This window comes from Anguilla anguilla, chromosome 2 (assembly GCF_013347855.1).
Source record: "Anguilla anguilla isolate fAngAng1 chromosome 2, fAngAng1.pri, whole genome shotgun sequence".
In the NCBI taxonomy this organism is placed as follows: Eukaryota; Metazoa; Chordata; class Actinopteri; order Anguilliformes; family Anguillidae; genus Anguilla; species Anguilla anguilla.
The window spans coordinates 22349791-22377670 of record NC_049202.1 but is presented as its reverse complement, the minus strand read 5'-3'; the positions used below and the strand labels follow the sequence as shown (position 1 = coordinate 22377670).

At 40.8% G+C, this 27880-nt stretch overlaps 1 protein-coding gene across 3 annotated transcripts in view; it reads right to left on the bottom strand.

The window, feature by feature from the left end:
- The window catches only part of entpd1 (ectonucleoside triphosphate diphosphohydrolase 1), a 52356-nt gene extending 25173 nt beyond the window's left edge, over window positions 1-27183 (bottom strand). Inside the window, exons 1-2 of one of the 3 annotated variants that reach the window (XM_035406396.1) lie at window positions 27064-27183; window positions 843-967 (exon numbers count right to left, since the gene is read on the bottom strand). In XM_035406396.1, coding sequence (XP_035262287.1) covers window positions 843-967; window positions 27064-27079 — 141 coding nt within the window. In that variant the 5' untranslated portion in view covers window positions 27080-27183. Of the gene's footprint in view, window positions 1-842; window positions 968-3015; window positions 3314-12504; window positions 12545-27063 lie in introns of those variants that run through there. The other 2 variants (XM_035406395.1, XM_035406397.1) reach the window with 2 other exon arrangements.
- Between the last annotated feature and the right edge of the window lie 697 nt (window positions 27184-27880).

The window sequence follows — 27880 nt, the reverse complement described above, 5'->3', positions numbered from 1 at the left end:
GTGTTACGACGGAGTATTATGGCCACATTGAGGGGAAAAAAATCCGGAGATTTCGAGAATAAGGTCGTAATATTACGAGTATATTCTCATTAAATTGCGACTTTAATCTCGTAATATTGACTTTTCTTCTCAATTACGACTTTATTCTCGAAATCTCCAAATTTTTTCCCCCTCAATGTGGCCCTAATACCCCGCCGTAGTACAATGTGTGTATGTGTGTAGTGTTATTTTTTTTTTCCCACCCGCATTCTGCGAAGACCCGCCCCTACTCTGCTTCTGATTTGCTCTGACCCTGATATTCTTCTTCGCTGAATGCGGGTGCTGAAAAAAATAAGGCACGTATGTGTGAAACCGCGCCCTGTACTCCTCCGGGAGCAGTGCACACTTATGTTTGAGTTATTTGAGTTTGATTTATTTATTTGAGTTTGTCAAGCACTTTAAACATTAGCACTTTTTAAGTTTATTTTTTAAACAATTGAGGTTATTGCGATTTCTTGTTTGTGCTGTGATTTAAATAAAGAAAAAACATTTATCTGCACCTTTATTCCTGTTTACAATCATTTACATAATGTGTCAAGAAATTACCAATGTGTATGGGAACTGACAAAAAGGGTAACACTTAAAAAGTATTATTGCGGCGCCAAAAGGCGCGGTGAAAATTTTTGGGTGCACCTAAATTATGTGCTGGTGCACCTAAATGAAAAGGTTAGGTGCACCAGTGCAACCAATGTAAAAAGTTAGTCTGGAGCCCTGCTCTGGGTATCAGTAATTGGGCCATCTGTAACAGGACCAGAGATGCTGTTGGACTGGCAACTGAATGCTGAATATCAGGGAAATGGTACCTTGTACTTCTGAAGGGTTCTGTTCTGAACTACAGCTGTTGTCACCAAGGCGATGATTGCCAAGACGATGAGGACGGTAATGAAGATGATCAAAGGCCTATGCCATGGGCTCTTCTCTTTCATCTCTGAAAGAGAGAGAAAGGGGGAAGCTCTTAACTTTCATGAATTGGCTCATACCTTTATGGTCATCATTACAGAAGTATTTTTCATATGGTTTTAAGCAGTAACATATGAAGATATGGCATGAATGATACATTAATTGCACACCACAGGAGCATCAAGAACAAAACTAGCACAGTATGGAGTTTTTGGCTCAAACACATGTGACCCACCTGTCTATCAGAAAATGTTTGAAGGGCCTGACATCTCACCACATGCCACCTGCAGCATTGCTCCATACTAAAACAGCTATCTGAGGCCCTTCTCTTTCCACACAGACAACTTCTGATAGTCTCGCTGTACAACGAGCAAATCACAAATCAGGATACACCCAGCGACAGCCAAGGGATGTAAATGAGGCATCATACAGCCAATCAGATGCTGAAGTTACGTGTTGTATTTAAACATGAAAAAGTAAGTGCCAAAAAATATCAATGGATTTAGCACAGAAACAAAGCTTTAAGTGAAGGCACTGCGATGTAGGCAGGTTCATTTTATTTTAAACCAACTGCTTAAACAAAAGAAAATAATTCTTACAGATTCCTTGTCTTTCTGCGTATAAACCTGGAAGCATGATTCTTATTCGCTCTTTCTTTCAGAAATACAAGTGATAGATTACAAAAAAGAACAAGGTGGCCCATAGAGACTACAATAACAGTGTGGTTTATAAAATAATTCAAGAAATATTCTTTTTACTGGGCGTGAATCATTCCCATATGACAAAATCAAAAACACGCCCTATGTTTAAAGATATAGGGAATGCTCTTTGTTATGCATTGCATTTTATACAGTACACACACTCATCGGAAAACGTGCTGTAGCTGGAGAATGTTTTTATTTCCGTATTCCATGAGAGTGACAGAAGTGATGAGCAGCACGTGTTCGGCTCTGCTTGTCCCAGTTTCGCCCACATGGCCCTTCCTCGGGTGAAGTTGCGTTTGATCACTGTTAAATGTAGAAAACCTTAACGTAGAACTTAGATTAGAAGGCTATTCGGTTATATAGCCTAACTAGATGCACTTTTCCGACAACATCGTTATATAAACTATATGTTCATATTGTAAAGCTGGAGATTAGTTTCATTAGCCTCATATAGCAGAATATTAAAATAACTAACCAAGACCATGCACTTTATATACGGTGTAGATTCTTTCAATGCGGCAATCGATTCATGCATTTTGGGATTACACAATTGGCCTGGGGCCCCGAGAATGAGCTGTAGGCAATGGAGCGGCGTAATTAAACCATTAAGATGCCTCATCCTCTTCCGAGAAGCACGGTTCACAGCAAATGCAATAAATGCAGTATGAAATGTAAAAATAGCCCTGTCTGGTTCTGTTAAACACTGTTAATGCACTCATATTCTCGAGTAACACCAGCGAGCATCTTCCATTCAAGTCCATATATCTGGAGAGCACTAACAACGTTACTGCCGCGCCAAGAAAAGAAATCCACCCACACAACCGACCCCCCGTTGGTGTATCAGTCAAGTCAGTGGTCTGTTGCAGCTTTCTTAACCATTTTCGGATCACAAGATCACAACTTTTATTCCAAAAAACCTACTCTTCAAAGGGTTACGGCGTCCTCCGCTTAATTCAGTTCAGACACAGTTAATGGATTTAGCATTAAAGAATCGTTAGAAAGAGCCTATGCAAAACAAACTCGTTAATGAATAGCAACGGCACTTCCGCGTTTATCTAACTCGCGTTTGCCTTACAACTAAATACAGAACTTAACCACAAATAGGCCTTGTATTTCACAAGCGAAAATACGGTTTTACTAGCACTGAACGTCCTGCTCTTGTCAAGAGTAAGACCAAAGACGGAAATTCACGAGTTTGTCACCTCGAGAAATAAAATTATTTAACTATTCAGAATGTCCCTGCAAAGAACCTGAAAGTAACATTTGATCCTCTATGGACCGAGTGCGTTATCAAGTTAACACTGGCAAAATGAAGCCTGACCAGGACATGAGACCAGTTTAAAATATACATACAAGGCAAGATACGGCTTACCTTTCAGATGACAAGCCAGGACTAAGTTATGTCCTCAGAATAAAAACTGAGTTGCCCAATTTATAGTCTAATCTAAATAACTTGATAAGTGTGTGGTTTGTTTGCCTATATATCGCTGGCAGGGAGAACGTGTTCCCCCTTAAACCGAGAGACGTCCCTCGCCAATTCTCAAGGCATTTCCCCTTAGTTGGAGGCCAGCAAACTTCTTAGCGTTGGCATGGAAACACCGCGGAACTGCGCGCATGGGAGCTCTCGGTGGCCGGACAGAACATGGGATGGTCGGCTAATCAATCACCACCCCAACACTACAGAGTACGTGACTCCATCATCGAAATGCGCGCCCCCACCCCTCAAAAAAAAAAAAAAAAAAAAAATTAACAAATACGCGTGCCCTCTCACAGGAAGTGGGTCATGGTCATATGGCCTTGTACATAGGCTAGATAGATGTTAGATTTCACCAGGAACTCCCAGCTATGGTGTGTGCTTGCACTGTGAATGAAAGCAGCTGGTCTGTCAGTCTGCCGCTAGTGACGTCAGTACTGCCTGGGATCGGAATTCCCTCCGACCCTCTCTAGAGCTCGCAGACTGCCAAACGCCAGGACAGGACAATTCGCGTGAGAGGAATAACGACAAGCACAGCGATCCCTGCAGCTCTTGCCGAGACCTTTGGCTTTGTTTTCCTGGAACACTGGGGAGTTTACACATCATAGGTGCGCATAGACCTTATAAGGAAGAAAAACTGTGTAGCCCTACATTTTATGCAAAATGACAAATGAAGAGAGAGAGAAAAACAAACGTACTAAGAAGTTTATTAATTCATTGTTATGATTCTGTTATTCAGAGGTATGCGGTATAGTAGCAAAGACAATCTGTTTTTTGTTTTATGTGCAGAGGCTACCTTCCCTGCACGGGGGCTCTACAGGTCCTGTGACTGAAGTTTCTGTGTTTAAAAAAATATATATATATATATGAATGCATTGTTTCTCTTTATGTTCCCTAAATATCTTGATAGTCACAGACAAGCTTATCCTGCAATTGTTCCTGAATCCAGAGCAGGCAGGAGCCATTGACATAGACATGTGGGTTTATTTATTCACATCTTTAGATAGGCTAACTCTGATGTAATATATTTTTAAAAAACTGGAATTGTAAGAGGTCAGTTATTGCAAACAGTTGCCGTTTTTAAAGAATTCATATTAACACCCCCTGTCCACTCCCTAATGTGAAATATACACAACATGTGTGGGTATTTTATGAATAAACTGCCACTAGCAAAGCATTCAAACACTGAAATTATTCAGTCATATTCTGATGAAGAAAAAGAAAAACAACTCTATTGTGAGGGGCCATTCTGAAATTCCATCATGGGATTAAAACCTGTAAGCACCAGATAGAGCTGAGTGTTATGACCACTGCTTCTGTCTGAATCCCTGGATTTCCTGTACGACATTCCAAGGTAAATGTTGCCTTGGTGACCAGTGAATTGCAGCCAGTTACATCTTTGACCAATGGAATTACTTGGGCAGGCATCTAGCAATCGCTAAATAAATGGATAATAATGGGTGAAATCTATGCTGCAGAAATTGCCCAATATAATGGGTTCTGACAAGAAAACTAAGTAAATCAAATGTAAACTTGTCCCAACCTGAAGTATGGAAATTGCCTTCTGGAATTTCGCCAGGGAGGGAACGGCTAATGAGAATGTGCAGGACTCATGTAGGCCCCGAGGGGAATTAAGGCTCCCCACTGACTCGACATGCTTGTGCGGGCCTGTTTCACAACACCAACGTATTTCTCCCCTAGCAACAAAGACCATTGTGAGATCATGCACATCAGTACCACAATGAGAGCTGAGCACAGGTACATCACTTTACTCTGAGTGAGGTCAGGGATAGCAATGCCTATGTGGCAGCTGTGCACACAGGCACACCATATACTGTTACCCTGACAACAGGGCTTATTATGATGTCATGCATGATCAGTGCCACAGGGAGGGAACTGCCAAGAAAAACTGGGAATTGCTCCATTCATTAGCAACAAAAACAAACCAAGGGGAAAGTGCTGTTTATCTGTACATGGATATAGGCAGGGCAGGAGGTGTATTACTGTGTGATGGACAGAAGGAAAATTGGGAAGAGACTGCCAGTTTATGAAAGAAAACAAAGGTTAAGGTTACTTTAATACACTTGGTAATGCTGGAGATATGACTTTGAATTCAATGCGTTCTGAAGATGATCTTCTACAGCACAATACAGGCAGCTGTAATCACTCTAAATTGTATGGGCTCTCTGCCTTTGGCACGAGGGGTCACAGCAGCTGTTTTAAATAGCGACCATGCCACTGCCCGGACAGAAGACCGATACATCAGTCAGAAAGCCATGCAGCTTCCGAGCACTGTGTACACCGCATTGCATTTCCCCCAAAAGCCCTGGGCTCATTTATAAGTTTAAAGTGGGACTAAGTACCTTGCTCAAGAAATCAATGCTAGTGTACTCCTATAGTGTACTAACTGAAGCTTCCTGCTTTAAAATCGGATTAATTCTGGTTTTGCATAGAGATCGATGTCAGGGCTTTTCAGAACCTGTCCTTTAGTCTCCTGCTTTATGCTGGCTTTTGTTAAAATTCTTAATCAATAAAGGTAGTTGAAAAAACTCTTTAGGTTATTTAGAAGGAAGTGTCCAGTCTATCAGTAGTATGACCCCTGCTGGCTGAAGACTGTCTTCAGCCAGCAGTCTTTGGACCTAGACATCCTTTGAGGTACTGCAGGTCGTCTGCAGAAAAAAAAACATCAAGTCAATATTAGTGATGGGTAAATTTTCATTATAAAAATGAGGGGAAAGAACATTGTTTGTTTGTTTGTTTGTTTACACATTTCAAATTTGTTTTGATATCATGGAATCCATTCAAATAATTATTCCCATCAAACAACCATGGAATGCAGTGACTTGGCAAATAAAAGAACATAAACGTAGCCTACAAAGCTAACTAAAGCTGCCTAGGTAGACACATAGCTACATTTTACAATGTGCGCCTCTTACCAGGGTCATCTCACTTAGGTCTAATCTTTAACATTAGTTTTATATCACCTTATACCATCACTATCAGGTATTTGCAACAATAAATAATAACACAATGCAAAAAAAAAAAAAAAAAAAAAACCACATAAAATCTGACAGACGTCACTTGTTTGACTCTATCCAGGTAGGGGTCCTGGGACTGGAAAGGGTTGAAAACCAGTGGTTTGTAATGACGAAAATGTAACAATTTTCTAAGGGAATAATTTTCCACATAACATGTTAAAAAAGTGAAAGCATTCATTTATAAGTGTCTGACAATTACAAATCCCACAATGTGAATGTGGGACATTCATTAATCTTGGTATGCATAGCTATTTTGCTATTTATTTCTTTTTCTCCTTCTTTTCCCCAATTTGAAATGCAAAATCATACTTGTTGTAACCTCTGCTGTCAATTCGAGAGGTCACAGGCAAGCATGTGCTGTCCGTCAAAGCAAACTACTGTATGTCAGCCGCTGCTTCCCATTACATCACAGTTTGCAAGTCAGGCAAGCACAGACATGAGTCAGAGGAAGACATTTCATGTGTAGCTTAACATGTTTGCCCAGGGCGGTTTGCTGGGATGCATTGATTTGCTGTCATACAGACCAACTAAAGCCCTGCCATCCTTGGGCAATGCTAGATCTGCCTGCAGGCCTGTTGGCTAGAATTATTGCAGGTCCATACACTGAATTTGTGGCTTAATAGGATTAGCCACCTGGCAGCTGCATGTACTGCTATTTCTGATATTATGTGGCCTTACAACAGTAAATAATCCCTCAGTACACATTAAAATAGTCTAATTAAGAGCTGTTAACAGCCGTTTACAATTCAGGAATTTCAGTTATGGTTGGAATGAATACCAACAGAAATGAGAAACCCAGGGTCAAGTTTGAGAATCTCCTACATTACTGTATAATGTATTTGCGTAGCTCTACTAAATGGTCTGACACAGTGCCTGGTCCAGGCTGTACGTCCTCATAGATCCTCTTTCAGCTGACCCCAAGGACCACACGGCCATTCAGTCACATGTGTCAGTCATGCAGGTTTCAAAACAGACTGGTTTTGACCATAACATCCTGATGAAGACCCTGCGGTCGGTTTTTTAATTTAATGTCAGCTGATATGCCGCTACAATAAAGGCTTTTAAAATATTTTCTTTCATGCAAGTGTGCCTGAAGTTTTAAGTGAGTTGGATTTAGTACCCTGCCTTCAAGAGCACCTTGGTTTTTGCTACCTGGAGTCTACCTACCTAAAATATTCTTTAGCCGCGTTTCCACCAAAATTACCCGGAACTTTTAGTCCCAGGAACTACTTTTCAAGGAACTAAAAGGTTCCTTCAGCCCATGGTTGTCTGCGTTTCCACCGCGGTCTAAAGTCCCGCGAAGATTAGGCAAATTAGCCCACTGACGTATGAAAAAGCGACTTTGTCGTCCGTCCATCTGTCCTATGATTTCTTCTGTAACCGCATACTACCACCGAAGTAGCCTACATTATTTTCTAATAACCGGGACAGCCCGGAGGGGTTTATTCCACTTATATACAACGGGCTACCAACAATGACTGTATATGGTTACTTTTGTATTTATTGATTTTTATCGATTTAATCACCTGGAATTGAAATATTCTTCTGCAGCCGTTTGGGCATATTTTACCGTTGTCAAGCAAAAATGTCGTTGGTAGTTGAACTTGGACCGTTGTTATGCAACAAATAGTATAGAACAGGCTAATAGTCAGATTGTAACTGTTTTATATATCCTCTCAAACACATTCATTATGTTTTTATGCGAACATTCGCTTTCATGTCTTGACATCCGAAGCGACAGAATGCATTCACATTTCCAATATAACTGGCAACAACAGCAGAAAACATGCACACGTTGTAAACAATTTGCTGTTTGATTACTTTCTCATCGTCAATTCCATATAGGCTAATCACAAAATGACAAGAATAGAACGAAAACTCGGGCTTGCGTGAACATTTAAATTAGTAGTGGTACAGCCACCGTTTGCTTTCCTTCGAAGTTACTGCTAGCCGAGCAGCGAAGTGTGCCCTCCAGATGCGAACCATGCACCATAAATTAGTCCATAGTCTTCCTGGTCTTTTCGTGGAATTGAAGAATGGCAGAAAAATGGAGTAAAATTACGGCAGTCTGAAAAAGCTAAAGGGATGATTACTAGAATTAACGTGTTATTTTACCCTGACAAAAAGTGCGGAAGGTGATTTCCAGTTTGCTTTTACTGTATCGCCAATGTTAATTACGCAGAACTACCGCATACCTCACATAACTGTATCAAACGTTTTGAGTCAATTACAACGGGCTAACAAAGAAAATCCGGAAGAAAATATTCAGCAACCGAATTAATCAGTTTGAATGTTTTGGTAGCCTACGTAATATGCTGTCCCAGCACGAATGCTTAGCATTTTATAAAACAAATACTAAAGCAAGAAAAGAACAGAAGAGCACACGTTATAATTCCAAGACGTTGACAGGCTATAACCAAAACTAGGCTACTGCGCCGCATAACATACAAGTTTGATTTGAAGTTATTATGAAAATAAATTGGTTTCCAGCTGCATATTTTCAAACATGGCGGTTAATGGCGGAAAATAGATACAAAAAAATGCTGCGAGTACTCGACCAATCAGAAATGTTCAGCACTGCAAGCTCCACCCAAAAGGTTCCTGTACTTTCGGAAAGTACTACCCCCCGAGCAGGAACTTTTTGGGGGGTAAAATGAAGCCCCAGGAACTAAATTTAGACCCTAGTTCCTGCAGTGGAAACGCACTGAGTTCCTCAAAAGGTTCCTAGTTCCGGGGTAAAGTTCCTGCGGTGGAAACGCGGCTTTTGGCAGCACTCTACTTTTCCGTCAATTGGAACAACATCAGCAGCTGTTTAGGGCCGCATGGGCTCCAGGGTGCCCTCTAATTATTATAAAATTAATATATTATTTAGGTGTTAGGGTGGGTAGGGCGGCCCCCAGATAAAATCCTGCATCAGGCCCCTCGAAGTCTCAGTTCAGCACTGGATTATCCATCCACTCTCTAGAACAGTGTGTTAACAAGATGAGCCACTCAGCCGTCCAGAATTTACATTTCTAATAGAGGTGCACAGTTTCGTACATTCAGGGGTTACATTGGGGGTGGTCGGCGTCCACCCACCTTTAGCAAATAAATAAATAATTTTGACCGGCAGTTTTACAAATAACTATGACAATCCAGTCCATTTATGCTAGTCCATGTGTTCCTTCTAGCCAGTTACTCGCTCAACCAATCAAAAATTAGAAGAAAAAAAACTCAGGAGGAACAGTTGTTTATATAGACATGCACAAAAAGATAAATATCGTTGATTGTCTTGATTGATTGGAAGGTAGTTTCGTTAACATGTAATTTCATCTATGCAACATTTTAAAGAGAGATGAATAAACAGCCCCCATGAACGCCGGCTATTATTAACGGCAACTTTGATTGCTTAAGCAAAATCAACAGGTTGCTGGTCAGCAGCTAAACTAGGACTGAATATTTCCCACATACATAACGTTTTATTCAGCAGCGACTGGTGAGCTGAAAATTGGTGGGCCGCAAAACTTTCCTTTAGACTAATCATTGATCTCAACCTGTTTTCATTAGTAATTTTCCTTTATAATCAATCGTGCCAACAATCAGATTAATCAAATGGCAAGTAGACTAACACACACACGTCTTCATACCGTGTTAGGGGGATTAAATCATAAATTCAATTTATCCGTTAAAAATCAGTTTTAATCACCAAGTAGTCTACACTTAACAAGATACACCAGTCTGTTATCTACCGTGTTAGCTCTCAGAATAACCAGCAAAAACAAAACCTGCACTTCAATTTTGTTCACAATCTAGCCTACGCATTGCAGCTATTTGCCATGAATACGAGTGCGGAGGAAGAAGTGCATGTATCCGCAAATAATGTTGATTAAAAGTGTTCACAATTTCATACTGCAAATGAAAATAAATGTAGGCTATACGGCCTCGCTCGCTACTCGCTAAAACTGCCTATTTTGGGAGAGCTGGCTATATATGATAGTATTGAGTAGCCTATTTGTGGATTCATTGTATTGATACTCAAGTAAAATCAGGGGAAGATTCCGCCACTGCTTAGTGATTAAAACGGATTTTTCTAAATCGCATTTATCATTTAATCTCCCTAACACAATGCGAAGAAGGTGTGTCCCTTTCCAATTGATTAGTCAGATGTTTGGATGCTTGTTAATCACTGAAAATTAATTAAAACAGTTTGAGATCAATGATTAGTTTAAAGGAAAGTTTTGCGCCTCACCAGTTTAAGAAAGATGGATAAAGGAGGAAGAAGTGAGGACAAGAGGAGGATGACCGATTATTTTAGTGGGTAAAAAAAATCTCAGCATTAATGACACTCAATAAACTTTAAATATATTATGTAAAAGCTTGCATCAATAGTATACATTCTTTTTAAAACATTGTTTTCCTTAATTACAATTATGTGCACAATACATTAAAGATACAACTATTTTCAGCTGAGACATTCATTGGTTTGTACCTTTTTTCACCCACCTCCCAAATCCCAATTTAACCCCTGGGTACATATTATATTATTTCAGCAAGGCAAGTGAGGACAATACTTGTGGGAAATTCACCCAGACAAATGCCCTACATCTCATCTGAACAACAGCAATAATTGCGGTTCAAAGGGGGTATTTATTTGCTTGAAGGAAAATGGATATCCGCACACTGGATTACAGCTCCCAATACTTTATTGACTAAAAAGCAACGTTTCAACCCAACCTGGTCTTCATCAGGCAAATGATTTGCCTGATGAAGACCCTGTTGGGTTGAAATGTTGCTTTTTAGTCATTAAAGTAGTGGGAGCTGTAATCCAGTGTGCAGACATCCATTTTCCTTCAATCTTCACATGTACTTTTATCCTGCACCTGGCCTCAAAACAGGTTGGATGTGCACACAGCTACTCTACTGTACTTTGTATTTATTTGCTTAGCAACAGAAGTTTTGATCAGCAGATTGTATGACACATTAGATGAATATCTGTCAGGAATAGCAAAAAGTGTCGATGTAAGTAAAGAAAAACCAACAATAGACCACTTAAATCATGAGTCATTGGGATACTTTGGGAGCTGTCTGCCTGATAATGCCTGTAATTTTCTCTGGGATTCATTTTAACAGTGGCACTACAATTGAATCTCAGCCATCAAAGGTTGTGGTGATGAGGAGCCCATGCTTTATCATCACAGACCCCTTAATCATGGTAATGCACTGTGCCAATTCTATAAACTATTGTTTGTGGATAGGCTGATAGAGACAGTCAATAAGAAGAATCATCCAGACAATTTAAATGTAACAGCGAGTGGGGACACAACTGGTTTGAATAGAAACAAAACAGGACAAGATGTTATCATGGCTGACTAGAGAACCTTTAGGGAGGTGTAAGTGAGTGCATGCTTTGTTTTTTATGATTATTTTTGTGTAGCAGAGCCTTAGATGACATAACTACATAATTTCCCACTTATCGCTACTGCCACAACACTGTCGCAAGGCTTGTACAACATCATAATCCACTCAGTCAGCAGTCCCTAAAGTTTAACAACATAGAGCTGAACAAACCAAAGCAAATATGTTCTGTCATCCTTGCACCAAATCAGGTACCTTTTCCAAGAACTATGTTGACACACCGGTTCTGTACTCTAGAGATTAACATACACTGCTGTGCTTAGGAACACATTTGCATGCCAATGGCTCAGGTAGAAGGTTCCTTGCGTCAAACACTTTTCCACTTTGCTGTTGAATGCCTATTTTGTAACTAACTTTTGACAAGATCTCACATTGCCACATCAACAAATGTGGGGACATTGTCCTGCATTAACCTGGGGATGTGACCCTTAAGACCAGCCAATCATGGTAAGCATAGATCATAAACTGTCATGGTGAACATAAATTGTGCAAGATATTTTTGTGCATGATATACTGCAGCACACAGTTAAAAGGGGAACATCCTTTCCCCCTTAGATAAGCAAAGTGATTTTTTGCATATGGTGAACAGTCGAACTACCGGAAAAGGCCCCTGTGCTCATATCTCAGCATCAGGCCATTTAAGTTTCTGTGAGTCTACTCAACATGAGCCAGATAAAACAGCCCGTTAACAATTGCAGAAAAATCCCAGAGAATTTCTTCCAAGACAATCTATGGGTTACCAAAGAAACAATAAACACTGCCTAATAAATATACCTAACTGATGTCCTGTGTCTGATTAAAATACTTCCTGTTCAACTTTGTGTTATGCTAATTGCTGAAATGTTCCCAAATGTTATCCTGTGCTGATTTAATATTCATTACTTTTATTTTAAGACACGGAAAGAAAACATGACAACCCACTGCAGTATGCAGTGCACTAAATGTACTGGCTCACCTGATTCGAGCAAACAGATCTGCATTTTTTTAAATTCCATCTTCTTGGTTAATCCAGTGTAGCTGTTTCATCTACGCAAGACAAAGCACATACTCCACTGAATTTACAGTACAACTCCACAGCCTCAGTCAGTACTGAATGTGACTTCTGGAGGATTCGCTGACTGACTGAGGAGTCTGTGCCTTTCTGACCTTTACTTAACTCCCTGCAGCTGTGTTTCCATGTGTTTCTACTGCAGCTCCCAAACTTGGGGAACTGCGTGGTGAATGCATGTGCCTGCCTGTTCTGCACCTGAGTAACCTTATGATGTAATGCAGATCTTCAGCACGTACGGAACATGAGTAAGTTTCAGCTAAATCCTTTGGATGGTCGCTTCCATTTCCAGTATTCCATTTCCTCTTATGTTCTATTGGTTACGATGATTTCGGAAGGAAGTTGCACTGGTGATATCCTGGCATTACCAGGGGGTACTCTACACTTCTAGCAGGACACAAGTGACACAACAAATGTGAAATACTGCCTAGAGGGACATACTACTGTAACTTACTGAGTGAGGTAATATTTCTCTTCTTATACTTGCATCATGCAAGAATCTTCTGTTTCAGAAATTATTCTTCCAAAATGCTTATTTGAATGAGACAAATGAGAAAGACATGGCATCCTCATTGCCAGGTGTTCTTTAAAGTGATACCTTAATATTATTTGAGATCTTGTTTCCTTCTCTGTTTTGTTGGAGAAAAGCTGAGCTTTTGTGCAGTAGATTATGTGAGTTATCCTGATTACACTGCAGAAAACTTGAAATCATTTGATTTCATTTTTGCTATAAGAGAAATATAATAGAAAATAGAAGGGATCACAATATAATTTTTTTTGCAGTGGTAACATATCCTGAATTTACAAGTCAACCAGTACAATGATGTGCGGTACTGGATTCTCTCTTATGTGTAGAGAAAGATTGTGCACCAAACAGCCCCCTCACACTTTAGCCTGATGTAACCTATGACAGACCCCTCTTTATAAGCTGCAAGCAGAGGAACATTTTGGGTTGAGAGAGTTCTCTTCATTTTCAGCTTTGGGTGGTATTCTTACAGTTATAAGCACTTGGTTCTGTGATCTTAGGTTTGTTTCTTCTGACATGAAACCAATGTGACTTGTGCCAGAGTGCCATTATGATTATACCCCTCACTGTGTACAAGAAAAGTCACTGGGTCAAAGGAAGTGGGCATTCCAGTGCCTAATGGGCTTAATGGACTCTTGCTGAAATCCACTCCCTAAGCCAATAACATCTACAACCGGGTGTGACCCAGTACATCTATTCAGAAAACTAGAACCTGTTTCATTTAAGCCTTATTTGTGGTTCTTTATGCTGTTGTCAGCCAAAGTTACAGTGACAACTATGGCAGATTCTGTCACAAAAGACAAAAACATTAGCAAACATGTAAGGATTTTGTGCAGAACAGTACTGTCATTCAGACTGGGACTGGCCCATTGACTTCATCATACATAAAGGAACAGTAACACAACACAGTCTGTACTGTTGCTCAGTTACCCAAGTTGCTCAATGAGCTGGATGACTGTCACTTCAACAGAGAACTAGGATTAGCAACGGCATGCTAACAGAGGGGCTAACAGCACACTTAGCACAGCACAACATGTGGACTGCCGAAGGCTCAAGTGAAAGAGTTAAAATAGTACAGATTTATTTCGTATGGTAAGTATGGTAAGTACTTAAATCGCAGAATTGAAGGTAGTGGTAGCAATACTGGTAGTGGTTGAACTGTATTAATAGTGGTGGTTGTACTTGCAATAATAGCAGCAGCAGTATTAGTAGAACCCGCAGCAGCAGTATTATTCGAAACAGCAATAAAATGATAAAAGAAATGTTTGCGGGGAAAAGAGTTAACTGTACTGTAATACAGCAGAATTATATCTGTACAATAATTATTATTAGATAGGCACAGCACAACAGTATAACTCAAAATATGCAATACATTACTCATATAGGCTATCAGTATTAGAAGACAGAATTTTTCCCCGGCACAGCACTAGTGTCATTATAGCTATACACTACACTATTATTACAGTGCCTCAATGGCACAACAGTATCATTAAACCTGTATTGCGAAACAGTAGCATAGCCATACACAACATTATTATTACTTTTACACCGGTGCAAATATACTGAATTTAACTAAACTTCAATTGTACTACAATGTTATTATACTTGCTAGCGAGCCCCCATGTTTGCACCTTTGGCAAGGAAAGTAAAGCTTTCTTTCTTCTTTTCTTCCCCCCCTCGGCCACACAGGTCAATGATAAGATCTCTTCCTGCCTGGCTGACATCTCCACCTGGATGGCCAGCCACCATCTGAAGCTCAACCTCAACAAAACTGAGCTGCTGTTCTTCCTGTGCAAGACCTCCTTACTTTGTGAGCTCTCAATCATGGTTGATGGCACCACAGTGACTGCCTCTCACTCTGCCAAGAGCTTGGGGGTGGTCCTGGATGACCAACTGGACCTCAAGGAGCACATCAAGGCAACATCACGGTCCTGCAGATTCCTTCTGTACAACATCAGAAGGATTCGACCATACCTGACAACGCACTCCACCCAGCTGCTCGTCCAGGCTACGGTGACCTCTCGCCTTGATTACTGCAACTCTCTCCTTGCAAGCCTGCCAGCTTGTGCCATACAGCCACTACAGATGATTCAGAATGCCGCTGCCCGACTCATCTATAACCTTCCCAAATTCTCCCACGTCACTCCTCTGCTGCGATCACTCCACTGGCTACCGGTCGCCGCCAGGATCCGGTTCAAAGCCCTGACCCTTGTCTACACTGCTGCCAACAGGACAGCCCCCATCTACTTTCAGGACATGACTCGATTCTATGTGCCTGCTCGACCACTCCGCTCTGTGGCAGCAGGGCGCCTTGTAACCTCTCCCACCCGCCCAAAGGGATCACAGAGCTTCTCCACCCTAGCTCCCCAGTGGTGGAACAAACTCCCCGTCTCTCTCCAAACCTCCCCCTCACTACCCATCTTCCGCCGTGGCCTGAAGATTCATCTCTTCAGACTATACCTAGACTAACCACCACCACGCTGTATATTTCACTCTTTTATAAAAAATAAAAAAATTTTTTTTTAAAAACCCCTTTTCATGACACTTGTTACATGTTTCCCCATCCCAGCACTTTTTTGGTAATTTGTATTTGTCCTAATACTGTAGCTTATTCTTCTGCCTAGTTGGCTTTGCAGAGGTTAGGTCAGAATAGTGTTCACTGTGTGAACTGTGTTCTTGGCTAGAAATAGCTGTACAAAATAAGTATTGTACCTTACTGAACCTGTGTTTAGCAGTTGTCTATGACCATGAAATGCACTTTTTGTACGTCGCTTTGGATAAAAGCGTCTGCCAAGTAAATGTAATGTAATGTAATGTAATGGAAAGTAATTAACAACAGTATTATAAAAGAAGGGCTTACAACACAGTATTAGTAACAGTATTATAACAAAGGGGCCAACAATGCAAAATTAGCAATGGTTCACTAACAGATGAGCTAAGGGAGCAGTATCAGCAACAGTAAACTAAAAGAAAGGATAATGTGCAGGACTGGTGACTATGTGCTAACAGAGGGGCTAATTGTTTAGGATTAGTGACAATTCACTATCAGTGGGGCTATTGGTAGAAGGTCAACATGAGTATGCTAACTGGGGCCAACAGAAAAGTGTGGAATGTGCAGCTTGCACTCGTCATCCCTGCTAATCACAAAGAAATCCCTGAGCACTCACTGCGGGCCTATGATTAAAGGCCATATCCGCAACATTTCTGAGAAACCCATTACTTTATTTGGGGTGTGGTGGTGACCCCTGAGGTCTGAGATGTGCTTTCTTCGGTGAGACACAGTGAAGGAGCTGAAGAAGCTGTGTCTGCACGTCATCACATGAGCCTGTGGTCACACCACAGAGCTATATGGCGTCAGACACTTTGTCATGTCAAAACTCAGCAAGCGTGCCTGCACATGGGTGGCGTGTTTCCTGTAGCTGGCATTATTCAGCATGTTTCCTCTAGCTACTGCTTATCTCCAAAGTTGGGAGTTTTTTTTAAATCTCAGCACTTCAGTGGTAAACACCCTTCAAGGCCCTTACAGGAAAAATGCCTATTGTGGAAAGTTTTTATTTTTATCATACTGTTACAGGAGGGGGGACACACTAAAAGTGACCGTGTGCCTCTCAGCCGTGTACAGACTTAACAGCCAACTCACCCACTCTCATTGATTAAGAGACATGCACCCTTTAGCTTACTTAGTGACTAACTGATTCACTTTAAGTGATGGAAACTCAATCATTCACCAATCTACAGTAAAAAAAAGTATCTTTTCACAACAACCTGAAAGAACCAATAAGTATGTCAGTTGTGAAGTGGGAAAACACATTTTGATCAGTTTTGTATTAAGGATTTACAATGTCCCTTTATTTTTAGGATGCGTTAAAAATGTTTTTGTTTATATTTGCACTCTGAAATTGAAGGATTTGCATAAAGGGTTTAAATGCTACTTTATTTTTGATTTGTGTTCAAATGTTTTTACTCACTTTGATTTCAGGCAATCAGACACAGAATGTTTTTGTTTTGCAGTAGGAATTTTAAATGCTTAGTGCAAAACAAAAACATTCTGTGTCTGATTGCATGAAATCAAAGTTATTTTTTACATCAACTTTTTTTAATGATTAATTTTGACATAATAAAATACATGTATTTTATTATGCCACAATTAATCATTAAAAAAAGTTGATGTAAAAAATAATTTTATAGCCTGCAGTTATAATTATATTGTTGATCATTTTTTCATGTTGTCCTTCTGATTTTTAAGCCAAATGGCCCATCACTACCAAGGACAATTTAGAGTCTCCAATTAACCTAATTTAAGACTTTTGACTATAGGAAGAAACCTGAGTACCCAGAAGAAATCAACACATAAAGGTCTTCAACAGGGATACAAACTTGGTACTTTCTTGCTGTGAAGCGACAGTGCTACCCACTGCACAACCATGCTGTCCCAATCTGCTTCATTCAATCAGCATTCATTAATTACTGTTTAACCTCAGCGAGCAGTCTTGTTCTGTCTCTCTCAGTGTATAAACGGGCAGTGCCAGTGAGACACTGACCAACATGTGCCAACGCACAGCGCCCACATTCCAGTAAAAACGCACATGGTGGAACTGTGGTGTTTGGACATGTTACTGCAAGACTGACTAAAAACTTGACTTGACAGGAAGTTGACTAATACCTTGATAGAAAATACCCCCTCTGTCACTTAAGACACTCCCACCCAGCCTGTGACACTTGGAGCAAAGTCCTCTCAAGTATCTAATGAGTTAAACACAAAATGGTGTAGAAATGCTGAGGGGTTTTCATAGTTTTCCTCCCGCTCCAGTGCTGACTGCCAGCTACACATACAGTCATCTGCTATGAGCAATCTCCATATTTACTCTGCCGGCAAATCTGCTTTGACAGAGGTCAGTGGCCATAGTAGATGCAGTGTTTGTCACCTGAAAGTTAGATTTTACTGCAAGCGTTTTGGGTGACTACAATTATAGTGGCAAGCCCACAAGTCTCTTGTCACAGTTTCTATGTCTGCACCTTGACCTATTTTTCACACTGCTGTGAGATGGTGGTTTCAGACAAATGCAATTTTTCCATTATCTTTGTTTTTGTAGATGCATGCAAATTAACAGGTGTCACTGCAGTTTCTGGTTTGAGGCTAAAGGGCTTAGGGTAGATTTGGCAAGCTGCTTAACTGCCATGTTACACAGGAAACATTCACCTGTCACCTGGGTGGCAATGTTAACCGATAGTCAAGGTAAAATGGCTTGACAGACTACTTGCCTTAATTTTTTTTTTTTTTTTTACAATGATGGCCTGGCCTATGACAGACTACGCCAAGATCTACAAATGTCTTCCACTTTGGCTCTCTGTCTAGCTGCAATCTCTGATTGCAAAATGCACAGAATTTTTAACTGCTTTCATTTTATCACTGCATGTAGTTCCACATGAAATTGTGAAGATTTTGTTTTTAAACTAAAGACAATCTGCAATTGATAACCTGCCCTTAATCTGACTGGTGCAATGTTTCCCAATCTGTAATAAAAATGAAAATTCAAAAGGCCAAAGGCAGTGCTAATATATCTTACATGATGTCATTCAAAAGGGTGGGTTAACCTTATTTGAACTGACATGTATTTAAATTATGCAAACTGAAAAAAATGTTTGCGACTGTATTTTTGAAGTTGATCTTCAGCATGTAAAATGTCTTTTTACCCCTGTATTTGTTGGCACATCTCTTCTGTACAACATACTGTTTTTAACCACGTCTATCTGCAGTCCACCAGCAGGGTTGTGCAGTCACAGTGTCCAGTCAGGGAGTCTACAGTGAGCAATGAGTCAGGCAGGAGCCTGCCACCTGGGAAATGTTCAGCCAATCATGCAGCGCTGGCCACAGTCTTCCCTGGCACAGCTAAACTCAGGAGCCTCCCATTCAGGCTATTCACTTAAGGATCTACAATACTGCATCCCCTAAATCACGTTGATCCTGGTGGATGCCTTTTGCTTTGCAACTACTGAGTCATGCCAAATACCTTAGAGGAAAGAGAGAAAAGGTAATGACATACACAAAAATCCAAAGATGGATGGGGTCTGTGGGAGATTCCTTTTGGCGTTGTTGAGAATGGAAATTTTTTTTTCTGCCAAATGAGATCCAAGTGTAAATGCAGCAGCATCTAGATGGAAACCAGCTGTGGACCCCCAACCCCACAACAGAAAGGAACACATCCAGACTCACCAGACAGAGCAGCAGACATGTTGACACATCAGAGCACAATGCATCATTTTACTTTTTGGGTTATGTCCCTTTTTTGTTATCACTGGAAGAACAAAAATGTGAATAAATTGGACCCCTGAGGAAAAAGGCAATATGAGGGAAATGGACTGCTGGGAAACAAAACAATTAGACAGAGATGGATTGCTGGCCCTGAAGTTTCCCGCCCTATGGATGAAAGGAATACTGCCTTCTCACGCAGATAGTCCCCAGATTTTCTGCAACCGACAGAAACCCTGTCGCAGACAGTTTTGTTAAGTTAAAGCCTTGCTTTGACATGCTGTCATACTGCTACTGCAACATCAAATCAGTTTTCCTTAAATCCAATACAGTTTGCTAACACTTCACTTGAAGTGGGTCTTAGCTCGCATTCATAGCGTGCTTTAATAATAAATGAGTCATAAACACTGCCGTAAGCACACATGAATATTATAATCAACTTATTCCACATGGTTTTCATTTGACATAACAAGGAATATTGCACCATTTGTGTCATGTTCAGCATGTGCTTCATAACCTCATGTCAGTTGTTAAAATGTTGTGGTAATGTTAATGGATACATAAATGGTAAGCAAGTAAAGGCAAGGGTAAGGATATATATATATATATATATATATATATATATATATATATATGTAATGCACCCACAAATAGCTTTCCCTTGTTTTTTACAACTCCATCTTTTTCTTATAAATGGAGACACATGTTGACACGGAAGGCATATGTGGACATTGTTTACAGCTGTTTCCATGAGTTCAAATGAACAAAATTCATACACATTGGTTTAACTGTGTTCTTTAGTAATATTTCCTGAATGATATCTTTGGCTTACTGAAACTGAATGCTCAAACACTGTCCCTCCAGTAAATATAAAGTAACATTTAGTCCACTCTTGAACTGTAGTGATGTGTCTTCTCATACTGCCACAGACAGTTATATTCACAAATGCATTCTGAATTTAATAAAACTAATTTCATGAAAAACACACACACATAAAAAACTGACAATAAACTACAAATGGATAAAATCATGCATACTATAACCCTGATGAGTGAATAAAGAAAACAGTTCTTTAGCCAGATCATGAATTTCTCAAAGCACTTGGGATTTTAACCCCAAACCATAAAACAACATTTTCCTTCTCAATTATAGTTTTGTGCATTGTCTGTCCCTAATGTTGAGTTGAGTATTAAACTGTTTGCATACATTTATGTTGACATAAGTTTACATGCAGCATGCATAACAGGTTTCTTGTAGTAACTACAGAACCACTTCAGATGATTCATGTAGTGCAATTGCTTCTAACTGAAGTCCACAGTGTCTGCAGGTTTTTGTGGTGTCTTTTCTTTGCTGGCGCAAATTCAGGCCTTTGAAAAAGGTGTGCATATAGTTTTCCCATTCAGTAATGAACTGAAACCCTCAAGTGCTGAAACACACCCGGAACCAGCAGACACCGAACCCCCTCAGGAGTCTGACATCCCTGATGCGTTAGAATGGGACGATTTATTAACAAGAGGCTGGAGAAGACACTGTTGCAATCTTTTAGCACTGAGAGGAAGGAAACAGTCCCTGAAGATATGATGAGTATGCAGTAAAATGGTCAGTGTTAAACTAACTTTCACAGAGTACATTTGGTCCAGATTGGACTCATATGCACTGTGTTAGAGTTGAATTAACACAGGCCATTTTACTGTGTAAGGCCTGTATAATGACAATATTCTGCGTGTTTTAAAATAATTTTGCTTTGATAGGTCTTTGCCAGTGGCTGAAAAAGAAGAAAAAAAAGGGAATGGAGGATTATCTATTTCTGAATGTATCACATGGCTAACTTCCTCTTTAGGCACATGACCCTCCTAACTGAGGTTAAGGGAACAAGGTTTTGTCAGAGACAGGAAACCTGATCGCCCAACACAAAAACACAGGACAGGGCTTATACTTTGACACTTGTAGACAAGTATATACAAAATATGCTACATTCCTTTTATTAACTAAATGCTAAATGTAGACTTGTTAGCTACACTCTCAGAAAAAAAGTTACCATTCAGTACATAGAAAGGTACAATCGCTTGTTACTGTGGCAGTACCCCTTGAAGGTACATAACTGTACCTTTACCATAAAAAAAGGTACCATTCAGTACCTAGAAAGGTACAATCGCTTGTCACTAGTACCTTCAGAGGTACAGTTTTGTACTTGTACAGAATTTGTACCCTTGTGTACCTTTATTTTTGAGTGTAAAATAGCAAGTTTGAATATATAGTATTGACAAAAAAATATGCATTTCATCCTTTCTGATTAAAAAAGCTATCTTTGAACATACCAACTAAAATATTTAATTTAAACTTGTCTAGTAAAAAAGAAAATGAAAACAAGAAAGTTCTCAACATGTCTTTCATTACATTAAAATGGCACTTTCATGTTACATATACCTCCATTCAGCACTTATTTGTGCCTTGTATCACTGTCTTGATGTTGTAGCTTGTCATGCCTCCTAGTTTGACTTAGCATAGGTTAGGTCCGAGTAATGTTCACTGTGTGAACTGGAGTTAATGTGTTCATGGCCATGAATAACTGTACAAAATGAGTATTGTATCTTATCAGACCTGTGTTTTGTAGTTGTTCCAATGACCTTTTATATGAACTTATTGTACGTCGCTTTGGATAAAAGCGTCTGGCAAATAAATGCAATGTAATATAATGTAAAATCAATGAATGAATCATTAAAAGACTCTTGATGAAAACATTCTCACAATATCAAGGTAACATTATTGCAATGTGATGACCTTCTTAGAACTCTGCAGCAGGGATAGTGCAAACTGGGAAGTACTCACTAACCCTAGACTTCCTATGTTGGCCCCAGTCCCAGATTGTATAATGGGAAGTGGATTGAATCATACTTCTAACAACGCTTTGGATCCCGCTCAAGTTCTTACTTCTTGTACTTTAGAGCTCCACCTTGGGTATGTGAGATAATGACAATTAACATGGCTAATGCACGGACCCATTCTGTTCCCAGAATGTGCAGGTCTCCATGGCTGTTATAACCAGTGCGTGAAGTGGAAAAAATTAAGTGCCAGTACTCTCCTTATTCACATGTTGGCGTGTGTATCGGCCGGTATCAGCAAATCATTATTACATTCTGAATTTCTACAGTGAATAAAAGATACTAGGAGATATTGCTGATGTTCACAACATACTGTTGTGTGTGTTGAATGTTGTTGTCTAGCCTTGTCAGTAACAAAGGCAGAAATTAAAAACCCACGGCACTCAGTGGACAGCCTCAGTCCCTGCTCTTTCTGAGCAGCAAGCAATATAACTTTGCTACATACTTTGCACCCAAGCTTTTTGTCTTTGGCAATGAGCCAGTTGTTCGGGGAGAAAAAATACAGTATTTGATACTTTGACCAATAGTCGGGCCATTCATCTTGACTCACATTATTGTTCACGTCGTAATTGGCTGCGGTAGCGGTGGTGGTAGCCGCAGGTGGTTTTGCTGATGCTAACGTTACATCAACAGGAACTCTTTGCTGCTACGAGTGGCGCTAACGTTAGCTTGCTGCTCCCGGCCTGCATTTATTAACGTAGGTTTTGACTTTCAAAGCTCTGTTGTGTCATCTTCTGACTCTGTCTGTGTTCTCTTTGTGTTGCCCATTTGGAGCCAGTCCAACATTATTGTAAGGTTAATGTAACGTTACTCAGACTAGCTGCCGACAGAGGAAAGCAGGCAGGTGAGAACGGGAACAAGTGAGCGTCACGTAGTGCCCCCGGGATACGTAGTGCTACCAGTGCCCCCTGGGTAATGCAGTTTATTTAGGGCCATTATAAATCGCCCAGAGAACCTGATATGGAGAGGGCAGAAAAGAGTACTGGCAGCTTGTGAGAAGTGCCGGTGCGCAAGAGGAAGTTACGGTACACCAAAGAGTAAAATGTAGAAGTGTCAGCACTGCGTACCGGTGAGTACTGGCCCACTTCGAGCACTGGTCATAACCAGACAATTAATTAATTGGCTTGAAACAATCTGTCATTACACCTGTAGTTTGGAATGTGATTTCAGGCACATGTGCAGCATATTGGTCGAATATATATGAACGGCTAAAGGTAAAGTTGTTTGTGAATGATTCTATTAACCAACGTATTAGCAAACAGCTGTACTTTAAATCATAAAGAGGTAATGATATGCAATTTAGTAAAAATTTATACTCATGAGCAGCACATCTGGCTAATGCACTCATGTGGACTGCAGTAAGTTGCCCCCATCTAGAACTTTCAACAGTAATTGCTTTAGTTCAGATATGGCGCTTATTCCCTTACAGTAAAATGCTCTCTCAATCCAGCATATATATGTATAACACATCACAGATTGAAGGAGATTTTGCTTTTAGCATTTGCTATTACGCCTTTATGTTTTAAAGTGCAACTGTATGTTAATATCCTGGATTTGTATCAATTTCAAGCAATTGCGATTGATACACATATATATTTTATGATACACACAATTTGCCCCGTGTTAATTCAACATTTGAGACCAAACAAAATTTTACTGTGATATTTTTAGGATTTTATGGTTGGTCTTCCTATACTTCCTATTCTTCCTATTTCCAGGTTTCATAGAGAGACAAACAGAAATAGCCCTAATCTTTGCTTTCCAACATTGACCTCAAAAAGTATCATTCCACATAAATAAAAGACCAAAGAACACCTCATTTCATTTAATACCGATGACAGAGAAAGATCAAACTGTGGCAACGCAGTAAAATGTTTTTGCATTATCCAGTCATTTCCTGTCTCCTTAACTTCCTGTGCCAACCCGGACCGGTGTTTCTTCTCCTTGTTGTGCTGGCATAGGCCCACAGCTGTCTCAGAATGGCATCATCACTCATAGCAGTTCGTAAATGCACCGCTGTCCCTGAATCCCCTCATGGGGGGAGTACAAATGAATGGGAGTCAGTTGAGGAAGTGAGTATCTGAGGAGTATTTTGGGGAATGAAATCCCAGACATCTGACCCTTAAACTGCAGTCAGTACAGGAGACAACGCAGGACCCGCCACTCTATCTAAGACCACAATGAACTACAGACACAAAGCCCTCATCTCTGGTTCCTTTACTATTATGAGTTTTAGTACAATGTTTATCCACGTTATTGACTGAGGTTTTCTTAATGATTGCAGCATTCCTGGGGGTAACAGGTTGGATGCAGAGGGAGAAAGAGGGTGTGGAATTTGCTCTTGGCCTGCGCTAAATAAAGATTTGTAAAGGTTTTCTGATTGCTGAACGTGACAAATAGTTTTTACTGCAGAAAAAAATAACACTTCCATTTACTATACAGTCCAGACAATTGTTGATTGAAGCCAGGCCTTAGTCTTTTATCTGGCTTCTCAGAAGAATCCTTGAGGCCACGCTCCTCCTCCAGCTCAGACAGGGCATGGCCAGGGTGGGCAGCCCATGAGAGACGCACTGTTTGACATTTTCATTCCAGGACCAAGAGCCGATGAAGCAGACAAGGCAGAGAAAGGCCCGCTAAAAGTCATGCTGACCATTTAGTTCTGGGGATTCTCCAGATAATCAACTGCTTCTGGGAATCTCCCTCACAAAAACACATGCCCTTATCTGCAGTGTACATCCATTCGCCAGGCCACATACTGTTCTTGTGGAAGAAGCTGAAAGAGAGGAACCTGCTCATTCGCCCGGAGTTTCAAACCTACAGCGCTCTGAGTTCAAGGCCCATTCCTGTAAATCCCCTCAACACCACTGTACATAACCCCACAGATACACCAAAGAGCGGAGTGGCAAAGGAACGCATGTAGTCTTACCCAGTGCAACTGGAACAAGATTAATTTAATGATTTCTCGGCCACCTGACTCCAAAATAATGTTTAAACTTTTCCTTTTTGCTAACGGTCATGCATAGAAAGAGGTCTGCTTTCCACCAGTAGTGTGGCTCTATACGGATTTCTATCTATCTTGGTAGACGCGGACATGCCTCTGTCTGCATATGATGCATAGCAGATGTGTTGACAAGTCTACCTGAACCATTACACTTCTCTCCCCATATACCCAAAGATGAAAGGAAAACCCCATGCCATCAAATGAAGACACAGTCATAACAAAACAGTATGTCAATGACTCTGCTTGTGCTGTCTCTGTAAACATACCACACCGGGTAAACCTTTCTATCTTTGCTGGCCCGTAGGTATCAAGATCATATTTAGTCAGCACCTCAACAACAAAGACACCAACTTGTTTCCCATGACATCAGCTTTTCGACTACACAGAACATGATTACTTAGTATTATGGAATAACTAAAGTTTACATAATGCTGATCCAGTAGTATGTTTTGCAACTGAGCACTCTTCTCTTTATCACACCTGCCTATCCCTATCAGCACAATAAACAGTCTGTTTTACTTTGGGGCAGGGTTCGAATTACGGGGGGGATTGGGGGGGTCTGACCCCCCCAAAAGAGGTAAAAACATTTATATATCCTTCTTACCAGTAATCGTAAATATTAAAATATATTTCCCATCAGTGGCGTCACTAGGGTTGGTGTCTAGTGACGCCACTGATGGGAAATATATTAAAATATTTACGATTACAGGTAAGAAGGATACATCAATGTTTCAACCCCCCCGACCTGTTGTTTTTACCTCTTTTGGGGGGGTTAATTAGGGGGGTCAGACCCCCCCAATCCCCCCCCCATAATTCGAACCCTGCTTTGGGGGTCTGATAAGGGGCACACTTCTATAAACCACTCATCACCACTCTGTTACTTCACACAGCACAACCTCAACACCACTCTGTTACTTCACACAGCAGAACCTCAACACCACTCTGTTACTCTACACAGCAAAACCTCAACACCACTCTGTTACTCTACACAGCAAAACCTCAACACCACTCTGTTACTTTACACAGCACAACCTCAACACCACTCTGTTACTTTACACAGCACAACCTCAACACCACTCTGTTACTTTACAGAGCAAAACCTCAACACCACTCTGTTACTCTACACAGCACAACCTCAACACCACTCCATTACTTTACACAGCACAACGTCAACACCACTCTGTTACTTTACACAGCACAACCTCAACACCATTCTTGTCACTCTACAGAGCACAGCCTCAACACCACTTTGTAAATGAGTCAACAAGGATTCAGAGAAATAGGACAGGAGATGATGCAGAATGGGCATGAGCGCGTATACACACACAGATACGTGTCTGCACACAAGCACACACACATACACACGCGCACAGACACACACACACACTCACACACACATATACATGCGCACACACACAAATTGACACTCGCACACACGCATACACACGCACACAGACACACACACACACACACACAACTGGCAGTCAAGTAAGCAGAGATGACATGCATAAAACTCCTTTGACGTGCACTACAATGATCTTCGAAAGCATTTCCCCACAGGCTTATGTGAAAAACACTAGCTCACACATATGCAAACACACAGACACACGTGCATGTGTCACACACTTGTACACATATGCAATCCAATACTATGTTGAATGGTGTTCCTTCTGGAGAGAAATTGTGACCATTACTGAGTCATGTCTGTCGTGGGAACCACTTTCTGTGCTCTCATTAGCCCCCACCCCACCGCATCCCCACCCCCACCTCCCACTGAGAGTAGTTTCCGCCGCTTGTTTTTTCCTACCTCTCTGGTCAGCCATGAGTGCCCCCCTCGCTCTCTCTCTCTCTCTCTCTCTCTCTCTCTCTCACTCTCGCTTGCTTGCTCTCCCTCCGCCAGCTCACAGCTTATCAGCAGGTTCTTCCATCTCCGTGGTTCCTTTATAAAGAGAGAGAGGGCCAAAGGGGGAGGGACAGCCTTGCTCTTTCTCTCTCACTCACTCTCTGCGCTCCTCCTTTTCCTCTTCTCCTTTTTACTCATATCTGTTTTGCTCATACTGAACTTGAGTGTGAGCTTTTTCATGAGCCTGCATGGGTTGTGCCCCTGTATATGTGTCTGCATATGTATGTTGTGTATATGTGTATGTTGTGTTCTTTGCCCTCCACTGTTTTGTGTGTTAGTGTGGGTGCACTTGTGCACGTCTATGTGTGTATTGTGTGCACCTTTCCATCCTAGTGCATGCAGACACGGGCAGACATTGTTTTCAGTGATACATCCCAAAACAAGGGCTGAATTCTGCCTCTCTGATTCAAAAACAAGGAAATGTTTGTTTTCTGAGGTGACCAATAAGCAAAGTGCTGTTGTCTTGCTATTGGCTGGCATCCATTTACTTCAAGGCCATTCACTCCGCAGGAATTTTAACGCTTCAATCTCCTTCCATCCATGAACCCACTGAATTGTAGCCTTTGTGTGAACTCAGAACTTGAGCAGTCAGAAGTGGAGCAAAGCCACCAGGCCTGATTTAGTGCTTTAATGAGATGATTGAGACACTTATTGTGTTCACGGGTTTGACTCCTGATGTCAAATAGGGTAGACCAGACTGTCATACAATTTTCCTAGAAAA